The sequence below is a fragment of the Oryctolagus cuniculus genome, chromosome 4, assembly GCF_051225735.1.
Source record: "Oryctolagus cuniculus isolate XC-2025 breed Fujian yellow rabbit chromosome 4, ASM5122573v1, whole genome shotgun sequence".
In the NCBI taxonomy this organism is placed as follows: domain Eukaryota; kingdom Metazoa; phylum Chordata; class Mammalia; order Lagomorpha; family Leporidae; genus Oryctolagus; species Oryctolagus cuniculus.
The window spans coordinates 132650946-132672384 of NC_142870.1; the positions used below are offsets into that span (position 1 = coordinate 132650946).

General features: G+C 39.5%; 1 protein-coding gene across 1 annotated transcript in view; it reads right to left on the reverse strand.

Annotated features, from left to right (window-relative positions):
* CPB1 (carboxypeptidase B1) overlaps positions 1-20879 on the reverse strand; it is a 33077-nt gene extending 12198 nt beyond the window's left edge. Inside the window, exons 1-9 of the mRNA XM_002716588.6 lie at positions 20794-20879; positions 20616-20691; positions 15330-15454; positions 8275-8374; positions 8088-8189; positions 7139-7240; positions 3068-3178; positions 2892-2982; positions 2016-2218 (exon numbers count right to left, since the gene is read on the reverse strand). Coding sequence (XP_002716634.1) covers positions 2016-2218; positions 2892-2982; positions 3068-3178; positions 7139-7240; positions 8088-8189; positions 8275-8374; positions 15330-15454; positions 20616-20691; positions 20794-20864 — 981 coding nt within the window. The 5' untranslated portion in view covers positions 20865-20879. The remainder of the gene's footprint in view (positions 1-2015; positions 2219-2891; positions 2983-3067; positions 3179-7138; positions 7241-8087; positions 8190-8274; positions 8375-15329; positions 15455-20615; positions 20692-20793) is intronic.
* Between the last annotated feature and the right edge of the window lie 560 nt (positions 20880-21439).

The following is a 21439-nucleotide window of genomic DNA, read 5'->3' on the forward strand; positions in this document are numbered from 1 at the left end:
AGGGATTATTCATGAAATTCCCAAGGCAGAACTTATTTGATTTTCCTTTTTTTAATGGATCATTTGTAGACTTTTTGGGTAGTCTAATACTAGGATATTATTGCATGTGGTGAATAGCAACAATGCTATTTGATCATTATCATTCCTTAAACTTATTCCCCCCAAAATAAAAGATACCAAATCTTGGCAGAGTGGCTTGATTCCAAAGAACACTTTGAGCTTTTCTGTTCGTATGATCTTTTAGTATTCATGTCTAAGGCTTAGTGCCTTGCAGACTGGATATATTAATCATAGTTACATTTCATGTGTTTTACAATTTTAGTTTTGATATTTACATTATTAATTTATTAGTGTTTAGCTATTATGGCTTTTTAATTTTCTCATGTGGTACAATTTAAATATACCCACATGAATTAAGCAAGCTGTATACTCCTTCTTCCTCTCTTCTGTTGCCAACACTCTAGGATAGAAAGGAGACACTGACCATACCTCTCTTGCTGTGACTGCAGGACTGTGAGCACCCATTGGAAACACATACTGAGCATAACTGAAAAACTGAAATGTTTAGTGGTCTAACATTGTTTTATTTTATTTATTTATTTATTTATTTATGTATTTATTTATTTTGACAGGCAGAGTGGACAGTGAGAGAGGGAGACAGAGAGAAAGGTCTTCCTTTTCTGTTGGTTCACCCCCCAAGGGCCACTGTGGCCGGTGTACCGCGCTGATCTGAAGCCAGGAGCCAGGTGCTTCTCCCGGTCTCCCATGGGGTGCAGGGCCCAAGCACTTGGGCCATCCTCCACTGTACTCCTGGACCATAGCAGAGAGCTGGACTGGAAGAGGAGTGACTGGGACAGAATCTGGTACCCCGACCAGGACTAGAACCTGGGGTGCTGGCGCCATAGGCGGAGGATTAGCCTAGTGAGCCACAGTGCCGGTCTATTTTTTGGATACAGATAGGGAAAACGGGAAGGGTTTTTAATCTTTTTTTTTTCTTTTGCCAACTATTATCTATCAGTTTTCGAGAAGAGTGGGTAATTTTTCTGTTTTTGCTCTTCACAAAATGTTTACAGCATTACATGTCTTATTTGGTCCCTGAAAGACTGAATCTCAAAGCACAAAAACATTTGCAGCTTTTAAAATTACTAGATCTTCAAATTTATGCATCTAGGTAGGCCAAATATCTATGTCATTGTCTAAGTACAGTACTTTTTTGACATAACTGAAATGATTTAAATCTTATATTTGCTCTTTTACATCATTGGCCTCAATTTCTGGCAGCCAGATGTTTCATAAATTGGAAAATATTGTTTGAAGTATTCAGATCTGTTTTTTTAAAAATTGCACATTGATGTGTAATATTTTTTCATGTGAATTGTTATAAAACTCGCACTATTTAATTGCTCATGTGATTATATGTTGATCGTCCAACAAAATTGCTAGTTGTTTTGAGTAGAGATACTTAAATTTCTTGGTGTTATGCTCTGTATCTAGTAAAGACTGAGTCACATCATTTGGTCTTGATTAGCTTCTGTCTCTCATCTGCTCAAACAGCGAAACATTTTTAGGATTTCATGGCTGTATCCCATATCAATCAAATGAGGCAAATTTCTAATGACTTCTAAACTCTGAGTGTCAAATATAGCTCAAAATGACTTCACCAAATTGACTTTGCCAAAGATTATGGGTGCAACCTAAGGAACTTTGTCTATTACCCCAATCACCTGAAATCATCCTGTGTGTCAGTTTTGTGATGATGCCATAGGAAATGGAGCTATTGTCATTTTTGAAGATCAGTGAATGAACCAGAGGAAGGTCCATTCCTTGCATCAAAATACTATATCTTTTAGCCAATATATACAGCCATCCCACAAATCTGTAATAATTTTTCCACTTCCACTACCAAAAATTAATAGAAGAACTTTTAGAAGTTGTTATTATCTTTTTTTTTTTTCTGGATTAGAATTTAAAAGTCTCACCATTGGCATGCCACGTGCACTGTCATGGCTACTTACCAACTCAGCACTGTTTGAAGGGAGTTTGTAATCATAGGAGTAAGGGTAGAGCAGCAACTGGGAGTACGAGTGGACTGTTAGATATGCCTTGATGGTAGAGAGATTTTTGCGGATGAAGTTGGCCAGGGCCTTGGTCTCTTTTTCAGATTCAGGAGCAGATCCACAGTACGTGTCATCACAGGGGCTTTTAGAGGCTCCCAATTCTGGAAAAATATATTATCAATGACAGACAATGACCTACCACAGTTCTGACAGGGATTTTTCAAGCTTGGAAGTTAGGGAATTAAGAATAAACTGTTTTTCATGGGAGTTTTTATCATCATCTTCAATTACACATGTATTATAAAGTATGTATACATTTAGTCACATGATTAGGATGGTATGTTTTACCTAACATAGTAAGAAGTTGCAAGGGAGATCACCGAGTAGTCCTTGTGTAATTTTACACAATGAGACCATTACAGGGCAAGAAAATGAATATTGATAATGGGGGCAAACTATCTCCACAAGAAATGCTCTATTACTGTGATCATTCTTGCATCACAGTTTTATTTAAATGTTTATTAATTTAATGGCTCTCTCTAGACATTCATTAGACTAGATTCTCTGGGTTGTACATGCTGTGAATTGTAGGATTACATCTTGTTTGTTCAGTCTTACATTTCCATCATGTGGCACTGCTGGGAAAATAGCTGAGTGTCTGACATATTTTTGTTGAATGAATTAGTAAACGGTTGTGTGTGCCTTTGGAAAGTTAGAACTCTAAGACATACAAGTTTGTAGGTTTTCTAATTTTACACACTGCTGTGTTTTTAATGTATTTTTCCTCTTAAATTTTTCAACTGATGTATGCAAACTAGTCAGTCAGATACTTACTGCACCAACCAGCATCAAAATTTCTGTTGGGATCCACACCAACACAGGTAGTTCCTGTCTTGGTAGAGCGGGTCTTTCTCCACATTCGGTTCTGAAAGTGAATTAGGTAGTTAGGACAAGTATGATAGAAAACGGTTGATCTTAATTTCATCAGTTCTCAGTCTTGGTTCATTTACCTTGGTCCAGGTGTAGACGTAGCCATCAATGTTGACCACAGGAAGGACATAAAAGTCTAACTCGTTGAGAAGCGTTGTCGTGAGAGTATCTTTTCCATAGTTGCTAACAGCCTGTATGTGAATGACAAAGCAGAATTTCATGGAAAATGGAATTTGCAGTGCTGGTAAAATGTACGTAGATGAAATGAATATTGGCTTTGATAATGAGCACAATGTCCCTTACTGAGGTAGACAACTTTAGCATTTAAACAGCTACAGCAATTGGCTACTGATATTTTTGTTTAAGACTGTTGTCTTCAATTCTTCTCTGCTTCCAGCATACTTCTATTTCATCTACAAATAATTCACATACTTACTATGTTTGATTCTAATGTTTTACTCTAAAGATTTAATAAGGTTAATGACTTTCAAATAACAAAAATACTAGCTTCCTTTGAGATAAAAACTATGTAACTTTTTTCCAAAGGTAGTGCGATATGAGCATAAATCCTAGTGCTAGTAATTAAGGAATGTTTATGAGAGAATATGCATGTTCCTGATGATATATCAACTATAAACTGGGTTATTTTCTATGAAACTCCCTATAGATGATCTTACTAGAGGGAGATTCGAGCTTGCAAGAAGAGTGAGGCTGCCTCCAATGATTAAGTGAGCCCACACCAATGGATTTGGGGCAGCTCTCCCCAACTCTCCAAGCTGCATAATGATGGGGGTCTCCTTGTTCATCCTCTTTCTTGAGGAGGAATTTCTGCTAAGGGACTGGTTCTCCCTGTTAAGTAATGTGGACATTTATCTAAGAGTGAAGGACATCATGCCCATTAACTCTGTTCCCTTAGTTACAGCCCCTCCATTCCCAATCATGTTCAAATGAAAGTAAATCCTTCTTTGGACTGGCTGGAATGAACTTTACAATGTAAAAGTCTTCTGTGTGTGAACAGTTCTTCTATACTCTTTGTGACTCTGTACTTATACATGTATTTATTCATGAAAATTGCACACGATAAAGCCTGTGCTTATTACAGTGGGGAGCTATTGAACCATATATACTTTGAAAAATTTATTTATTTATTTATTTTTATTTTTTTTTTTATAGGCAGAGTGGACAGTGAGAAAGAGAGACAGAGAGAAAGGTCTTCCTTTTTCCGTTGGTTCACCCCTCCAATGGCCGCTGTGGCCAGTGCATCACGCTGATCCATAGCCGGGAGCCAGGTGTTTCTCCTGGTCTCCCATGTGGGTGCAGGGCCCAAGCACTTGGGCCATCCTCCACTGCATTCCTGGCCATAGCAGAGAGCTGGCCTGGAAGAGGGGCAACCGGGACAGAATCCGGCGCCCCAACCGGGACTAGAAACTGGTGTGCTGGCGCCGCTAGGCGGAGGATTAGCCTATTGAGCCGCGGTGCCGACCTATTTATTTTTAAAGCCAGAGAGACAGAGGCAAAGAAATTCAGACAGTGAGAGACAAGAGAACTCTCATCACTGGTTCACCCTTTGAATGCATGCAACAGCCAGAGCTTGGCTAGGTTGAAGCCAGGAGCTAGCAACTCCTTTCATCTCTTCCATGTGGGTGGCAGAGACCAAGTACTTGAATCATCAACTGCTACCTCCCAAGGCATGCCTTAGCAGGGAGCTGGGATGGAGATCAGAGCCGTGATTGGAACGCATTTGATATCGGATACAGATGTCCCAAACAGTGGCTTAACTGCTATGCCAAACGTCTGCCCCAGAACCATATTCTTTAAATGGTTTACAAGTTGGCAATAATGGTAAAATCCAATTCTCTGCTTTTAAAGGGCAGATGATGAGCTATCCACTGAAGTGAAGCGATGCCCCTGGATATATAACATCTAGAAATCAAGGCCATAGCAAATAAATGCAGAAATGGTTCACACAAGGCAGTTTTGTTGTGTATTATAATATTCTTATGTCTTTTAAAGCAAATAAATGTTTTTAACTTCAATGAACTTCAATGCAGGTTTTAAGAATTACAAAAGAGCTTAATAATAGTACAGGTTGTTGCCAGCCACTCTTCATCCAGTGTTGCCTATTGTGACCATCTTATATAACCACAGAACAATCATCAATGTGAAGAAAAAAAATTTTTTTTGGCTTAAACAATAGACATTTATTTCTCACGCACCTGGAAGCTGAAAACCTGAGATCAGGGTGTCAGCCTCATTTTCTTCTTGGCTTGCAGATGTCTGCCTCACCCCTGGGTCCTCACACAACAAAGACCTCTCCCAATGTGAAGAAATTTATGTGAGCACAATCCTATCCATCCTGTGGACTTTGTTGAGAGTTAGCTGGTTTTTCCACTACCAGCCTTTTTCTGTTCCAGGATCCAATGGTAGGATCCTACATCGTGGTTGCCTTAGTCTCCTCTGCTCCGTGGGAGTTCCTCATCTCTCCCTGTCTTTGGTAACTTTGACACCATGGAAGAATGCTGCTCAGGTTATTTGGCAGAATGTCCATCAAGTTGTTTGTCTGATTTTTTAAAATTAAACTTTTCTTTTATGAGTAAAGAGAGGTCATGGAGTTTGGGAAAAATATGACAGATGTTATTGTGCCTTTTCAGTGCATAATTTTAAGGGGTACATGATATTGGTATGTTTTGTTTTTACTAGTGATGTTGATCACTTGGTTAAGGGAATTTCTTCCAGGTTTCTCCACTGTTAACTTTTCCCTTTGTAGCCAATACATTTTAGAGGGAGCTATTTTCTGACTGCAAGTATCTTGTTTCTCTTTAAATTTTATCTTCTGATTTACCTGAAGTGATATTCTCTTGGTGATTTTATATTTTACTCATTCTTGGTACATATATTAGTCGTAATTCTTCTGCAAGAAAGAATTCTTTTCTCTTTTATTTATTGATTGAATTATTATTTATATCTGTGTCAGCTCATGGATATTTAAAAAGTTCAGTTTTTAAAGAGCTTTGCATATATCTTATCATTGTAATTATACAGAAGGAGAAACCTTATCATTTAGAGTAGGGACTACCACACACTTTTTCTTTTATTCTGAAGTATATTATAATGATGATCAAGTTGATGGTTTATTCACAAAAGTTAACTTTTTTTTTTTTTTTTTTTTACTTTGAGAGACAGAGAGACCGAGGGAGAGACACATACACACAACTACACACGGAGATACAGATCGACAGGGTGAGAATTCCTAGCTGCTGGTTTACTCCTCAAATACCTGCAAAAGCCAGGACTGGGCCAGGCCAAAGACGAGAGGCAAGAACTCACCCTAGGTCTCCCACACTGGTGATAGAAACTCAGTTACTTGAATCATCACTTGCTGCTTCCCAGGGTCAAGGTTTGGCAGGAAGATGGAACTGGGAGAAATATCTGGAAATTGAATCCAGGTGCTCTAACATGGGATGTGGGTGTCCCCAGTAATGTCTTAACCACTAGGCCAACACACATTACCTTTGGAATGACTGATCCACCATACTTGCTGTTAGTTTCTGCACCAAAGGTGTGTAATACACTAATAAATTTGAGTGAAATTCAAATAAAGAACATTTTCAAGCTGTTTTAAAGTCTTGTCTTATAAAGGTCGTGAAGTAAATTTTCAAAAATAGGAATTTGGAATTATGCACACTTCTTTTTTATGTTATTTTCTCTTATTTTAGCCAGGTTATAAGAAATGAATTGAGGGGCTGGTGCTGTGGCGCAGTGGGTTAACACCCTGGCCTGAAGCGCAGGCATCCCAGATGGGCGCTGGTTTGAGACCCGGCTGCTCCATTTCCCATCCAGCTCTCTGCTATGGCTTGAGATAGTGGTGGAAGATGGCCCAAGTCCTTGGGCCCCTGCACCCGCGTGGGAGACCTGGAAGAAGATCCTGGCTCCTGGCTTTGGATCGGCACATTTTCGGCCATTGCGGCCAGTTGAGGAGTGAACCAGCGGATGGAAGATCTCTCTCTCTCTCTCTCTCTTTCTCTCTCTGCCTCTCCTCTGTGTAACTCTGACTTTCAAGTAAAATAAATAAATTAAAAAAAAATAAAAAAAGAAATGAAATAAAAAATACTTTCTACTTCTCTTTGCCAAAGATCACTCTATATACTGACCTCTTTCACAAACCACTGGCAAAATGCAGGAGAAATCCACTCTCTGGCATGAAAACCACAGTCTATGAAAACAGCAGGCTTATTTGATTTAGCTTTGCCAACCTATTGCAAACAAAAAGAAAAGGGAAACTGATTCATCACATGGTATTCAGGGGTTAACATTTACTACCTTCTGGATGTTGTACTCAACAGGTGAAACTTGACACTAGCAAGAGATATATCCCATGATTAAATTAAACACAACACTAGCACAGTGTGCTCTTGCCTCTAGACACTCACAATGTTTGAGCTCAGGGCTTACATGGTTGTTTATTATTTTTATTAAGCTTGACAAGCTCATATTTTCAGAACATGCTTGATTACCCAGTCTAATTGTACTCACGTGGAGGTTATTTTCAGCTGCTATTATTGGGTGACATGACCAAGACAACTGGATGAGTAATTAGAAGTAATCATGATTGTTGCTAATCCTGTAAGAATTTTTCCTTCTCTCTGCTTATTCCTTTTTTTATTTCCTTCATTAGAATTATACGACAAAAATGGTGTTAGAGGATGACAGAAACAAATTGTTGATACGTGGTGTAATATTGTCTGATAGACATGAAGTTTATGAACCTCTTTAGCAAATGGATTTGCCAACAACAGCTGGGAGAGAAGAATTTCATCAAGGTAGATGATCATTTACATTGCTTACAGGAATGTGGCTAAATTTATAGGACTTCTCTTATTTTATTGCATTTTTTCTTTTGAATAAATCAAAATAATGATTTAAAAATCCACATATGATAAAAGAAGCTGGCAAATCTGTTTGAGTCCCTGGGGAATATAGGCAAGAAAAGAGTTATAACAATGCTTGGGATTAGCATGTCTGTGGAACAGATGTTAATGTGCTCAGATTCATTGATTTAAAACCCTCAGACCTGGCAAAGTCATGGTTAAAAACGATTACCTTGAGGAGGTGAATAGAGCGCCCTTCAAATGTAGTTCCGATGACGCTGTTAGAGATGAGGTTTGGATTCGCAGCAGCCACTTGTTTAATCCAAGCCTCTATCTACCAAACAGAAGCATTCTTGGATTAACGGGATGTCCTTGGTCCAGTTCTGAAAACAACGTCTTTCTAAATGTGTGTGTCATACCGTGTCCCAGTTGTTGTACTTCACGTAACTGTGTCCAGTCGCTCGGACCCGGCTATCGAACTGCGCCTCCAGCGCATGTCTCAGGTTGTTTATCAACACCCTGCAATGAGTCAGAGTTGGGTGCTGTTATGAACATGAGTGTGGTTCTGCAGGGAACATACATGGAGCTCCAGAGCCCCTGTTTAGTAGATGGGACGGCACACTCTCCCAGGATTCTCAGGTTGTCCTCCCAGTGTACCTGGAGACCTTCAACCTGAGCTGCCCAGGGGAGGTTCTGCTCAAGGGAGGGCGGGAGTCGCTGAGAGGGATACTAGAATTCGTGTGTTTGCATGACCTTTGACCTTAGACCTTAGACCGTGAAGTAGGAAAATGGCTTCCCCTGGTGCCTGGGACCATCTGGGTCAGGGCCTTGGCTTCCATCCAACAGTGTGTATGTACTTAAGGCCTGTATGCTTCCTTCCTCAGACTTTTCCTAATTTTAGCACTAAAAGTCCCATGCCCCAGGAACCTCTTTGATTATGGGTAAATGGGAATACAAGATAAGTGGTTACCTTGAACCTATTTTTGAGAAAAATATCTTGATGACTGGAAATTCAGAAATATTAACAAGTTGAAGACATATTAGGCAAAAGAATATTGGGTTTAAAGAAATGTTTTCTACTTTCTTATCTTTTGACTGGTTTAAAGTACTCTAATAATGGTTCTGTAGTGAGTTAAAATGACAGTTGGCGATCACATCATCGAGACCTATGTGTTTCTATAAATGTTCAGTTGAAAGCTCCTAAAGCTTGTAAGAAAAGGCTTGAAGGTGCACCTATACAAGACTTCATTTCCCTTTGCTACTTTGAGTGGGAGTGTGTTTGGAAGGGGCAGGATGGTGTGGGCACTCAAGTCCTTGGTGACAGCACTGCATATTGCAGAGACTGGTTTGCAGAAGTCTTATTACCCATAGTCAAGCCTTGAAAAGGGTTTATCTGACACACAGAGAATTGCAGCCACACATCAAAAGTCTGCTTTTCATCTGGCTGCCCCAAGGGCATTCTGATGAAGTCTGGCAGGGACATCCTCTGAACCTCCTCCTGGCCACTCCTTCCTTTGGTGAACTTGGGTGTGCACTTGTGTCCATTTATGGAAAATATAATAAATTTGTAAAAATGCCTCCTAACAAAATGCAAACAGTGTTTTAGGTTCTTAATTGTTTTAAGGGAGTATTAAAAAGAGGAGTCGATTTAAAGATTTATTTTGTAGAGAGAAAATTTTCCATTGAGCTGCCATCAGTACTCTGTTAGTATTCTGCAGCTGTACCACAAACATAGTGGTTTTTTTTTTTATTTTTTAATTTTTTTTATTTTTTTTTTTTTATTTTTGACAGGCAGAGTGGACAGTGAGAGAGAGAGAGACAGAGAGAAAGGTCTTCCATTGCCGTTGGTTCACCCTCCAATGGCCGCCGCGGCCGGCGCGCTGCGGCCGGCGCACCGCGCTGATCCGATGGCAGGAGCCAGGAGCCAGGTGCTTTTCCTGGTCTCCCATGGGGTGCAGGGCCCAAGCACCTGGGCCATCCTCCACTGCACTCCCTGGCCACAGCAGAGGGCTGGCCTGGAAGAGGGGCAACCGGGACAGAATCCGGCGCCCCGACCGGGACTGGAACCCGGTGTGCCGGCGCCGCTAGGCGGAGGATTAGCCTAGTGAGCCGCGGCGCCGGCCAAACATAGTGGTTTAATATGCCATGAATTATTTTACACTTCTCCAGGTTAGAAGACCAGTGCACGTCTCACTGGGCTAAAACCAGGAGTCAACAGCCTTTCTGGAGGCTCCAGGGAGAGTGGCTCCTGTCCTTCCCAGCTCCTAGCAGCTGCCTGCTTCCCTGGCTTGTGGCCCTCCTCCTCCAACTCCAAAGCCAGCAGTAGCAGATCAATTCCTTTTCACACCCAGTCACTCTGCCTGTTCTCTGCTTCCTTCTCAACTTTCTTTTTTCTTTAATAAAACAAAAAAAGGTTTATTTATTTACATATTTGAAAGGCAGAATGACAGGGAGAGAGAGAGAGAGAGTAAGAGAGAGAGAGAGAGATCCTCCATGGCTGCTATCAAACAGCTGCAACAGCCAGGGGCAAGCCAGGGTAAAGCCAGGAGCCAGGGGCTTCTTCTGGGTCTCCCACATGCGTGGCAGGGCCCAGGCACTTGAGCCATCTTTCACTGCCCTCATTAGGTGCACTAGCAGGAAGCTGGATTGGAAGTGGAACAGCCAGCATTTGGATATGGGACGCTTGCCTCACAAGCAGCAGCTTAACCTGCTGCATCACAACACAGCACCCCCCCCCTTCACTTTTAAGGACTTTTGTGGTTATGTTGTATCTATCTGAACAATCCAGAATAATCTCTCTGCTTTAAATCAGCTGATCAGGGAATTCAGTTCCATCGATAACCTTAATTCCTCTTTGCGATGTAGCATAACATATTCAGATGCTCTGGAGTTTAGGGTGTAGATATTTTCAGGGGACTCTCATTTTGCCTGCTACGATGGTTATAGTGAGTATTATAATTATATTCAACACCTAAACTGAATTGTTAGGAGACAGGGTAGAAGCAAAAGGAATCATGAACTAGGAACCAAAAGATCAAGGGACAGTTTTATCTGACTCGTAAATTAGCTTTACAAAAAATTCATTTATCTCTGTACCTTAATTTTGCAAGTTTTAGAATGGGGCCATGTGCTTAGTAGACTTTCAATGTCTTCTTCAATTCTAAAATGCAATGACTTGACTCAAATCCATTGGCCTTAAAAATTTTTTTTGCCAGCTACCACCTTCATAAACAATAAGAAAACATGAATGAAACTAAAGCCTAGAATAAAGGTAGTTTAGGAAAATGATTTTCAAGGATGACTAAAAAATAAAAACAGAAAAATAAAACAAGATAAAGCAAGTAAAACAAAAACCTGGACATGTAAAAAAAAACACTAACATATAAGAAAATGACAATATTCAAATATCATCAATTTGAAAAAAATTCTGCCTTACTTCTCTTATTAAATGACAAAAGACAAAAAATACAACCAACAACCAAACAAAAAGCCCAAGAGGAAATGGTAAATGACATCCACTTTCATTTTAAGATTTTTCGCTATCAATGAGCAAGGAAAATATAATTTAGGTCCTGTGCCTTCTTAGTGGGTGCCTATGGGTTAATTGCTTCCAGGCAGTCTTCACCCTCAAGACTTTTGGTAAACTCCCGTATCTAAGACCACCGTCCTGGCTGTCTCTGATCTATTAGGAACCAGCTCTGGGTTGAGAGGTAGCAGAGCTTCCAGAACATATAGCTACACTTTCATCTGCACCCACTTCTCAAGTTCAAGTTGTTTAGGAGAATCAGTGATTATGTGAGGGCTAGTGTTTTGTTTGGTACTAAGAAGAGACGTTCTGTTAGAGTTATTACTGTGTTAAATATTAAAGCTTTTTCATCAATAAGCAGGCGAAGGCAACCATAAAAACACAGTTAGTTAAATTTAAGATGACACCCAAGAGTAAAAGTTTCCTCTAGTAACTTACAAAAGCATCAGAATGAGGTTGAAATGTGGTGCTGCCTTTTGCCTGAAGGCAAGGAATTGACCTCAAATGATCCTTTCCAGCCTTATGATTATTTTATTTTATTAGATTTAGGACAAAGCACTACTTTAGCTAAATTACAAAATATTATTACTAAATAATGAGCTCCTATTCTAGAAGATTAAAACAATGCCTCTTAATATAATAGGGATTGCATTACAGCTCCAAAATACAGAGGCATGTACATTATTTTATACTTTCATATGCTCCTTTTATAGTGCCATCCAACTTCTTTCTTTTCCTTTTTTTAAACATGCAAGCAAATTAGATAACCCTGACTCCCAACAAAGCAAAGAACATGGTGTCTGAGAGGGCCAGGGAGACATGACTCAGTTTCATGCCACCTTCAGACTCCTGAGGTTTGGTCAGTTCCTGAACTCTGTGCCTAGTGCTATGAAAAGATACTGCTATGTGCATATGGCTATCCAAGGACACTTGCCAGTGTGACTCTGAAATTCACAGAAAAATGATCTTGTAGACTCTTAGTAACACTCAATCTCTCCCTGAAGAGGACAGGGAAAAGACAATCTTCCTGCGATTTATAGGAAGAGGTTCTCTGGAGGGCTATCCACCAAAGAGCTCTGTCAACTTAGCTTCAGAACTCTAGGAGATTCACACCAGGTGATTTCTAGTCTTTCTAAAGCTAAGGGGCAACTTAGGCATTTAAAACTAGTTACTTTTCACTTTGCATACATTTTGAATCTTTTCCATGATAATTCAGGGTCTGATTAAAGTTGCCAAATAATACCAGTCTTGCTGAAAAGGTTGGGGCCATGGAAAAAATCTGAAGAGTTATTTTGGTGGAAGTGTGCAGTAGATGGTTCCTGCTACAGCAAGTGTAACTGCAAGCCCCTACCAGCAGGAAACTGTCTAAACACAGATTAGTTACCATATGAAGTGATAATGGGATGCACGGGAATTGCTTGCGTTCCTGGCAAGGATGTTGCTCGTGTGTTTTTCCAAGACTTCTAGGGCTGTATTATTATTTAATATTTAGAGAATTATAAGATGCGAATGTGCTCAGCAGTAAACAGAGAAGCAAAAATGAACAAGATCTTAGTCCTCAGGAAACATCCTATGTTCTAGATGAGACAGTGTTCATACAAGATTTTCTAAAAGCTTACACCAAAAAAAGAAAGTGAATTTTCTACCAGCTCTGTAAATTTGGTTGGGAGGTGACTGGAAACCCTTTCGCTATTTTCTGGTATGAATTGAATTAGGACATTGCACAGGTGGCCAGAATTCGACTCTGACCTCTGTTTTTCATCATCGTTGTGAACGCTGCTGAAGGCTCCTAAAGGCTAGGATTTTAGAAGTTCTTCCTGGTATAAGAAGAGCAAAATGTCATAGACATGAATCTTAATCACTTTTTGAAACTTACTGGGTTATCTTTTTGTTTTAAAAAGACAGCCAGCTCTTAAGGTCACATGTTGACACTCCCGCAGGCAAAAGCAGATAGCTAAGCTATGTGAGGCATGATAACGGGGTTAAACTTAACAGTTTCCACTGACCTTTAAAATATATATATAATCTCTCTTTTTACATTAGTCAACCATAGCAGCATTCTCAGCAGTACTGATACCAATTGCAATTTATTTACATATTATTTTATTTCTTTGTTATGACAGCTCTTTAGGAGAGACATTATATTGTTACATTGAAAGATTAAGGAAATTATCCTGTGTAACACAGTCAGGAAGTTGCAGAGCCATGATTGGAATCTGGTCATGTTTTTTTCCCCAAAGTATTTGGGGGTTGTGTTATGCCACACCACTTCTCTCGAGGGAAATACAGATATTATAGGCAACAATTTTGACATTTTCAATGGCACAAATGTGATTATATATTTTTAAGAAGTGAAAAACAAGAGAACATGTCTAACGTTAAAATTTGGTAGGTCATATTTTCTTGACACATAATGAAGGGTTTGTGGCGGGGACTGCTGGATCAACCTTTGAATGTTCTTTTCTCCTTCCTGGTCCATGCCTCCAGTAAGAACTCTGCTTTGTAGTAAGGACCTCATTCCTTTCCTTTCCTGCAAGTACATCTAGGTCAGCAAGGTCCCTCCCGCTTCTAAGCCTTAGTGTATGTTCTGTTTGCTGACTAGAGGATGCTTTTTCATTGCCTTTGTCTGGCTAACTCCTCCCCAACTTGTAGTTCTCAGCTGAAGCTTTATTACCTAGGACAGACTTCCCTGCCCTCTAGACTTGGTCTATTCCCTAAATTCCTAGTTTCAAGTCTATTTTCCTTTAAAAGAAATGGGGCCATTTCTATCCTTTCCAGTATTTGATACATATGGGTGCTCAGTACCTATTTCTTGGATCAAAAGATGGACAACTGGCTCTACTTACCATCTAGAAAGAACTAGATAGACTAGCCAGATACTTGAGGAGAGTTGATATTGTGCGCCCGGCTTTGCCAGCTCTACTCAAGGTCTTTTCTGGGGCTTTTCTCTCTATGCCTTCTACCAGCACTAGAGATGGTGATAGGACCTTGGACAAAAAGACAGAATGGCCATTCAAACTGACTTAAGTTTTGCTCCCAAGTTAAAAGAGCATATAGAGACATGGCTCCCAATAGGTCTAGTCCATCCCCTAGAAAGAAGAACTGGTAAGATTTGGACCTAAAAGTGTGTCCAGAGTCACCATTGGTTTGGCCTGTTCTCTAGTTTCATCCACAAAGCAGTAGCAGGTCAGATATCTGGCTGAAGGTTTGGAGTTCAAGAGTCAAAACCATTTTCACTAGAGGTGTAATTAAGCACAAAATTTGCCAGTGCAGAAGTTGTTTTTTTTTCTTTTTTTTTTTCTGTAAATTGCTTTGGGTTGTGTGTGCATTTTAATATTCTAATTCATGAACGTGTAATGTCTTTATTTCTTTGTTTCCTCTTCAATTTCTTTCATCAATGCTTTTCAGTTTTCATTGTAGAAATCTTTCACTTTTTTGTTCTGTATTCCCAGATTTTTTTGTAGCCATTGGATATGGGATTTCTTTTTCAGATGACTCTCTATTGACTTTATACATTGACTTTATATCTTCAGCTTTGCTAGGTTTGTTCATTAGTTCTAGCATGTTTTTGTTGGAAACCTTGGAATTTTCCATGTATAAAATCATGTTATTTGCAAACAATTACAATTTGACTTCCTTCTTTCTATAGGGATGTCCTTTACTTCTGTCCTGTCTGATTTGTCTGGCTAGGACTCCCAGTACTCTGTTGAGCAGGTGTGGTGTAATTAAGCATCCTTTCTTGTTCTTGTCCTCAGACAAGAAGTCTGTCACTTTTCCACACCCAGTCACAGAAGTGTTAATATTTGGAACCCAGAACCAGCTATGCCATTATTTACTTGTGGAGCCATAAGGAGGGCATGCTCTTGGTCTCATTTTTACCTTCCCAAGATTATTCAAAGGCCCTGCGGCAAGGAAGATAATCTGAAGGGCTATCCAACATAAACTTACTCATATTGTAGTTCATTCTGATTCAGAAAGTCCTCCACAGCGTCAGCATCTTCTGCAGCGACACGAAAGTCAACTGTACTGTGAGGTTTGATTTGTGTGACAGAATCTGGTTTCCAGAAGTCAATCTGAATAAAAATCAAAATATACCATATTGGACTCCTATAATTCAGTGAGTGTATCACCTGAGAGCTCACTAATGCTCTGCTCCTTGAGTTATTTTCCAAATCCATGAAATTTCTTTGAAATACTTCTTTTGAGTGACCAAGGGTTAGTACCAAGTGGTTAGATGTCAATAGAAATATTTACAGATATACACATAACCTTGATTATCACCCAGCATGAAGAGCATATAATTATTTCCCATATTACTAGTTAATTGCAGTATTGCACAACTGCTCTTTTCTATGTATTGATTTTTCTGGAGTATTGCTTGTTGCAATAGCAATGTTTGTAGTAATGAATTAATATGCTGTATAAATGCTATTGAATTAACTACAGCCATAAAATTTAGTAGAGGGAAACTGAGCTTTCCCTTTTACTTTTGAATAAATTTGTCTTAGGAAGTTTTCTTGGGACTCAGTTCTGCACAAGTTATTGTAATGTGTGGAACCAGGGACATCCTGAAGTGTGGAGGATACATCAGGAAGAAAAATGGTATTTTCCACAGTGAATATTCTGGCTCTGCAGTGGAAACAGAATACTCCCAGGGACCTAATATTGAACTGATGTTTTCAGTTATTCATCCAGTATTATTGAGGACCTATTATGTGCTGGGCCTTGAACCTGGAATGAGAAGTCTATTTGTGGGAAAATCAAATAGGGCTTCTGTCTTCATAAGGAGGAGGGATTTTAGATAAAATTAGGCACAAAATAGCAGGATAATGTATTTGATGATTCCATCAGTTGTATTTGTGATATGTGCTTTTAAACATCTCCTTTCTACAAAGAAATATTAGCCAGAGTGTATTGCCTCTTTCAGGGTAACTGATTTCTTGTTCTTCCTTCTGCTGAGAAGGCATCTACAAGTCTGAGGTGAGCCCAACATTGGGCCTTTCTCTGCCCCAGTATCTCACGCAGTCCCTGATTAGATGGCTGGGGGCTAGTCTCAGCTGTGATGGTGACATTTGTGACCACGGCTAGGGAGTTTGGAGAGGAGTTTGGACAGACTTAGAAACTGTGCAGCAAAAACCGATGAGGCAAAATATTAAAAAAACTCAATTTCAGATACACAGATCCAGAATCCTATGTCCTATCTTGATAATCTTCAAATGGTTGTAGAAGTCCAGTAGGTACTGTTAGGACACAGGGCCATAGGCAAGGTCAGGACACTGAGATTCCATTCAGAGGAATTCCAGGAGAAAGATGTGATTGTGGTTGTCATAAAAGGGTTGAAAGGAAAGAGCACAGATGGTTGGATAAGGGTTGGGAATAGGATGATACCTAGTGGGTCAAGGACGAGAGGGACAAGATAAGAGGTTAACTGGTAGTAGAGGAAGTATAAGGACATGCCATAGTAAGAACAGAGAGAGCAGGGGCTCGTGAGAAACCATAGCTCAACTACACTGTATAGAGAAGAGGAATGAAGATAAGCGCATTCTAAAGAGAAAGCACATTTTTAAAAGTTAGCTCTGAATTTATAATCCTAGTAAATACCTGTCATTCCAGAATGAGGTGGAAGAGGGAAGCAAGCCTTTATTACAGACACAGAGGTTTAGACTTGGTAAGTCATGCACACTTCTTAGCACCTGTTAAATGATATTCTTATGCAAATATCAACTTAACCAGCCAACTGACTTACAACTGAAGAATCCCTTCTTACAATATGTTATAAAACTAGCACAAAAGCAAGAAAAAGTAAATCAATCTTCAATTCTTTCAGGGTTCTGGGGATCTTTGGTTATTCACATGCACAAATTTGTTTCTTCACATTGCAATTGAATCTGAAGTACCGCATCTGATAGACTTTTTATTTATCTCGAGGAAAATTTTCTTTTTGTGGAAAATGAAACATCTTCTACTCCAGACCTAATTCTAAGACAGTATGGAGGAGGCACTCATTGGTGCAGTGGGAATGAGGAAAGCATTGGAAGGTAGGAACCATGTTACTCTAGGCATAGAGCAAAATGTACCTTACACTTGAGAAATGCACTATTCAAGGAGGTCCAGAGAAAAGACAGTAGGAGGCTTAATGGTGAATGTACCCAATAAAGGGACAAGAGCAACCATGATTGCAAGGAGATAAAAGAAAATCCTCACTATCCAAATACAGATGAAATAGGAGAGGATGCTAGAGCACAACGTGGTCACAGATCTCTCCAATACATCTGGCTCTCAAAAGGAAATCTTCAAAAGCTAGGAGCAAGGACCCCTGGCCACGGATGGATACAAGGACTGGATGCCCTTGGAAGATTTTATCAGGAAGGCTACAGCCCAGATTATGGTGCAATCACACAACTGCTAAGGTTTTTGAAAATCTTCCTTGCAATCTTCTTGGAAATAAAAAGAATAAAGAAGAAACATGTGTCCTACTGCTTGGAGCCCAGGCATAACTTTGCAGCTGTAAGAGAGAAAGTAGCCCATTAACTCTTGTTTGACTTTTGTCTTTTCCAAAAAGGAATCACACTGTCTCCTGTTTTTCTTGTTGGGTTGAGAGGTGAATTTACCACCGAGATAAGTGAAAAGTGTTTCACATGTTATGATTTAAAAAAAAAATAAAAAGACCTTCTTTGGAAAGAGAACAATGAGGCCCAAGGGATGAAGAGGAGTCTATTAATTATAAATTAATAAATTTATAATTTATTAAAATTGCAATAAAATTAAATTTATTAAATTATTAAATGTATTGAATTGCATTAAAACCCTAGACCTAATGACAGTAATGATATCAAATGCTTATTTTGTTCTTGTTATTTTTTCTAAATGCTTTACTTGTATTATTCTTTTAAAACATGGCAACAATCCAATAAGGTAAATAGTATTGTCATCATTTTACAAATGAGGAAATGAGACTGAGAGAGGTATACCAGGTCCATTTAGCAGATGGTAGGGCAGGGATTGAACCCAGGAAGTATGAGTCCAGATTCTGCTCATGATGATCATAAAGTGCTGAATTTTAGGCAACTTTAAAAAATGCTGCAGATGTGGTGGTTGCAGAATTCTCTTACAATCTTGGAAGAATCAGAGGTTGAAGGGCTCACTGGGGAGTGGAGGGGACAAGTCTTGGGTTTCATAAATGGGAAAACAGGTGAAGCCCAGAAGCAGGAGCTCCCAGGGCCTGGCATGGATTTAGCAAAGCTGCAGAGTAAACTGGAAGCAGATGGATTGTGAATGCTCAGAAAAAGAGGCTGTGATCTCTGTGAGCCAGCATGGTTTAGAGCAAGAATAAGTCAGGCCCAATTAGCTTCGTCATATTATTGGAAAAACCTGCTAACTTAGTAGAATGCTGAATCTTGATACCAGCAAAGCATTTGATGAAGTGGCTGCACTGGTTTCCTTCTTTTCAAGCCAGAAAGTGGCCCAGTGTCAGTGCTATGGTAATATCCCACTAATTTAGAGTAGTTGAATAAACGTACCTGAGGAAAAGCAGGTTAATGAATCTCTTTCAGTGCTTAACACTGCGTCTGGGACTTTGGACATTCATGATAACTATGTACTGCAAGAGTGAGCCTTGAAGGAGAACTCTACTTCTGTGCTGACTGCTGAGCCACTCACATTTTTCTTTATCGGTGACAAAGATGAAGGTTGAGAACCCATGACTATCAAACTTGCTGATGTTCTAAAGTTAGGGGGAAGACGTATTTTTCTGGATGTCTGAATAAGATCTAAAGCTGCTGAGATAGGCTATCGAGATAAATTTTAGCAGTAGAAATCTAAACTGTCATCTTTAGCTTAAAAAAATGAATAATGCAAGCGCAGAAGGAAAGATCACTTGCTTGAGGGTGGTTCTTCTGAGGAAAAAAGTAACCTAATGGCTTTGAACAAAGATTTCATATAAGCTAAGAGAGTTCTATGACTGTCAAAGATGCTAAAAGGGATCTTAGGCTCCCAGGAGTAAATGTCTGCTTCTGTAGAATCTATTAATCAGAAAACATCAGAGGTCCATTGTCAATTCTGGTAACTACATTTTAAAAATAGGAATATAGACAGAAAGACCAAGCTGTATCCAGAAGTGACCAGAACAATCGAGAGTCTGTAAATGAGTGCTAAGAAAAATGAGAGACAGCCTAGGAAAGATGAATCTTAGAGGTAGAACAATGTTTAGCTCAGCTAGGTCTAATGGGTCACAGTTAGAGAAGGCAACTTTCAAAGGCTCCATACAAGGAAGAAAACCCTTGGAATGGTTGGAAGGCAAATGGGCTGTTCTGAAAAGTAGTGTACCTACCATCCCTGAAAGTGCTCAGCTGTTACCAGGGCTAGCAACCAGGGATGTTACTTTCAGGGACAGAGGGGATGGAATTCCAGATTTGATTGGAAGGTTGGAATAGATTATTGCACATTTTCTTTCAAGGCTAAGCTCTGGGTCTGCAGTTATGACACTTTCCACCTTCTTCCTTTCTCCACACCTTAGAAATTAAAAAATGTATATATATAGACAGATATTTAGGAGCTAGGAAATAATTTTAATTTATATATTCATAAAAGAACAGCATTGGCCCGAGTGAAACTGTTTGTGGTCAACAATATCTTGCTGCCACATACTACATGTTTAATAAAAAAATGCCAGTTCTCACCCCATATTTGGTGATTTATTTTTTTAAAAAAGGAGCATAGCGATTTCAGTTTCTTATAAGCAAAGTTACTTTTTTATCATTACTTCTTATCTTCTCTCCCTGCCCCTCCAATATTATATCTTTAAGGGGACTCAAATCAAGGTCATGAAAACTCAAGCTGTTTGATTTGGAATGAAAGAAAATCAAAGAGAACAGATGATACATGGGATGTGGAAATGAATTTTAAGTTGGATGAGAGCCCAGTTTTCCGGTTATATCCAGTTGGTCATTTTTCTCTTTTGCTTTATAAGGGAAGTGACTGCACAGTGGATGCTCGGTGACCTTCGTGACAGTTCCACTCATCCAGTTGCCATGCCCTGTCAGTTCTTTCAGAAGCAGCATGGATTTATAATACTATAGGGCTTATGGCAATCTAATGTGGACAGAAAAAAGAACGTATGGCGCTTCTACATGTTTCCCAAGCCTGAACTGCTATGAGTTCAGTTCATATTTCATGTCTTTCTTCCTTTGGTAGAATCACAGTACAATCAAAGATTTTAAAATAGGTGCTACTTGCCTGGTTGGTGCTGGCCAACTCTTGTATTAAGTTGATGTGAGTTTCATCTTCAACGCTGACACGCAACACCTTCTCACTGAATGGTGAAACCGAAGATCAACAGAAAATTTAAAATTGGTCACGGGTGCAAATTTTGGGAAGGAAGAATGAGTTGCTCTTTAAGGAACTGCTTACTTACCCTTCAAAATGCTCACCAGAATGATGAGCACATGCCAGGGCCACAGTCACCAGAACCAGGAACACCAACATTGTGTCTGACTCGGTGTATTGGGTTGGGCTCACCTGCTTTTATAATACCGGGTGTTCTTTGCTTTCTTTCCTGATTGTAAACAGGCCCTATCAACCTTGATTAGTGGGTTTCCTGGCACTGTTGCCTAAGTAGCTGTGTAAAGTCTGAGAGGATATCATTCTCAACACCTGTGGAAACAGCGAATGCTCTCAAGTCCCACCTATTCAAGTGGGATATCAGACTTGAATAGCCCGGGAGTAAATAACTTCTTTTTAAAAGATTTTATCTACTTATTTGAGAGGTAGAGTTACAGAGAGAGGACAAGACAGAGTGAAAGGTCTTCCATCTGCTGGTTCACTTCCCAAATGGCCGCAACAGCCAGAGCTTCACTGATCCGAAGCCAGGAGCCAGGAGCTTCTTTGTCCTGATTTCTAGCTTTATACATTAATTTTGCTTGTACTAGCTTAATGTGTATGAGGTCATACACTATATATTCCTTTGTGTCTGGAATCCTTCATTTAAGATAGTATCTTTTGAGATTTAGCAGTATTTTTGTATAGAGTATTAATTTGTTCCCTTTTGTTAACAACTAATA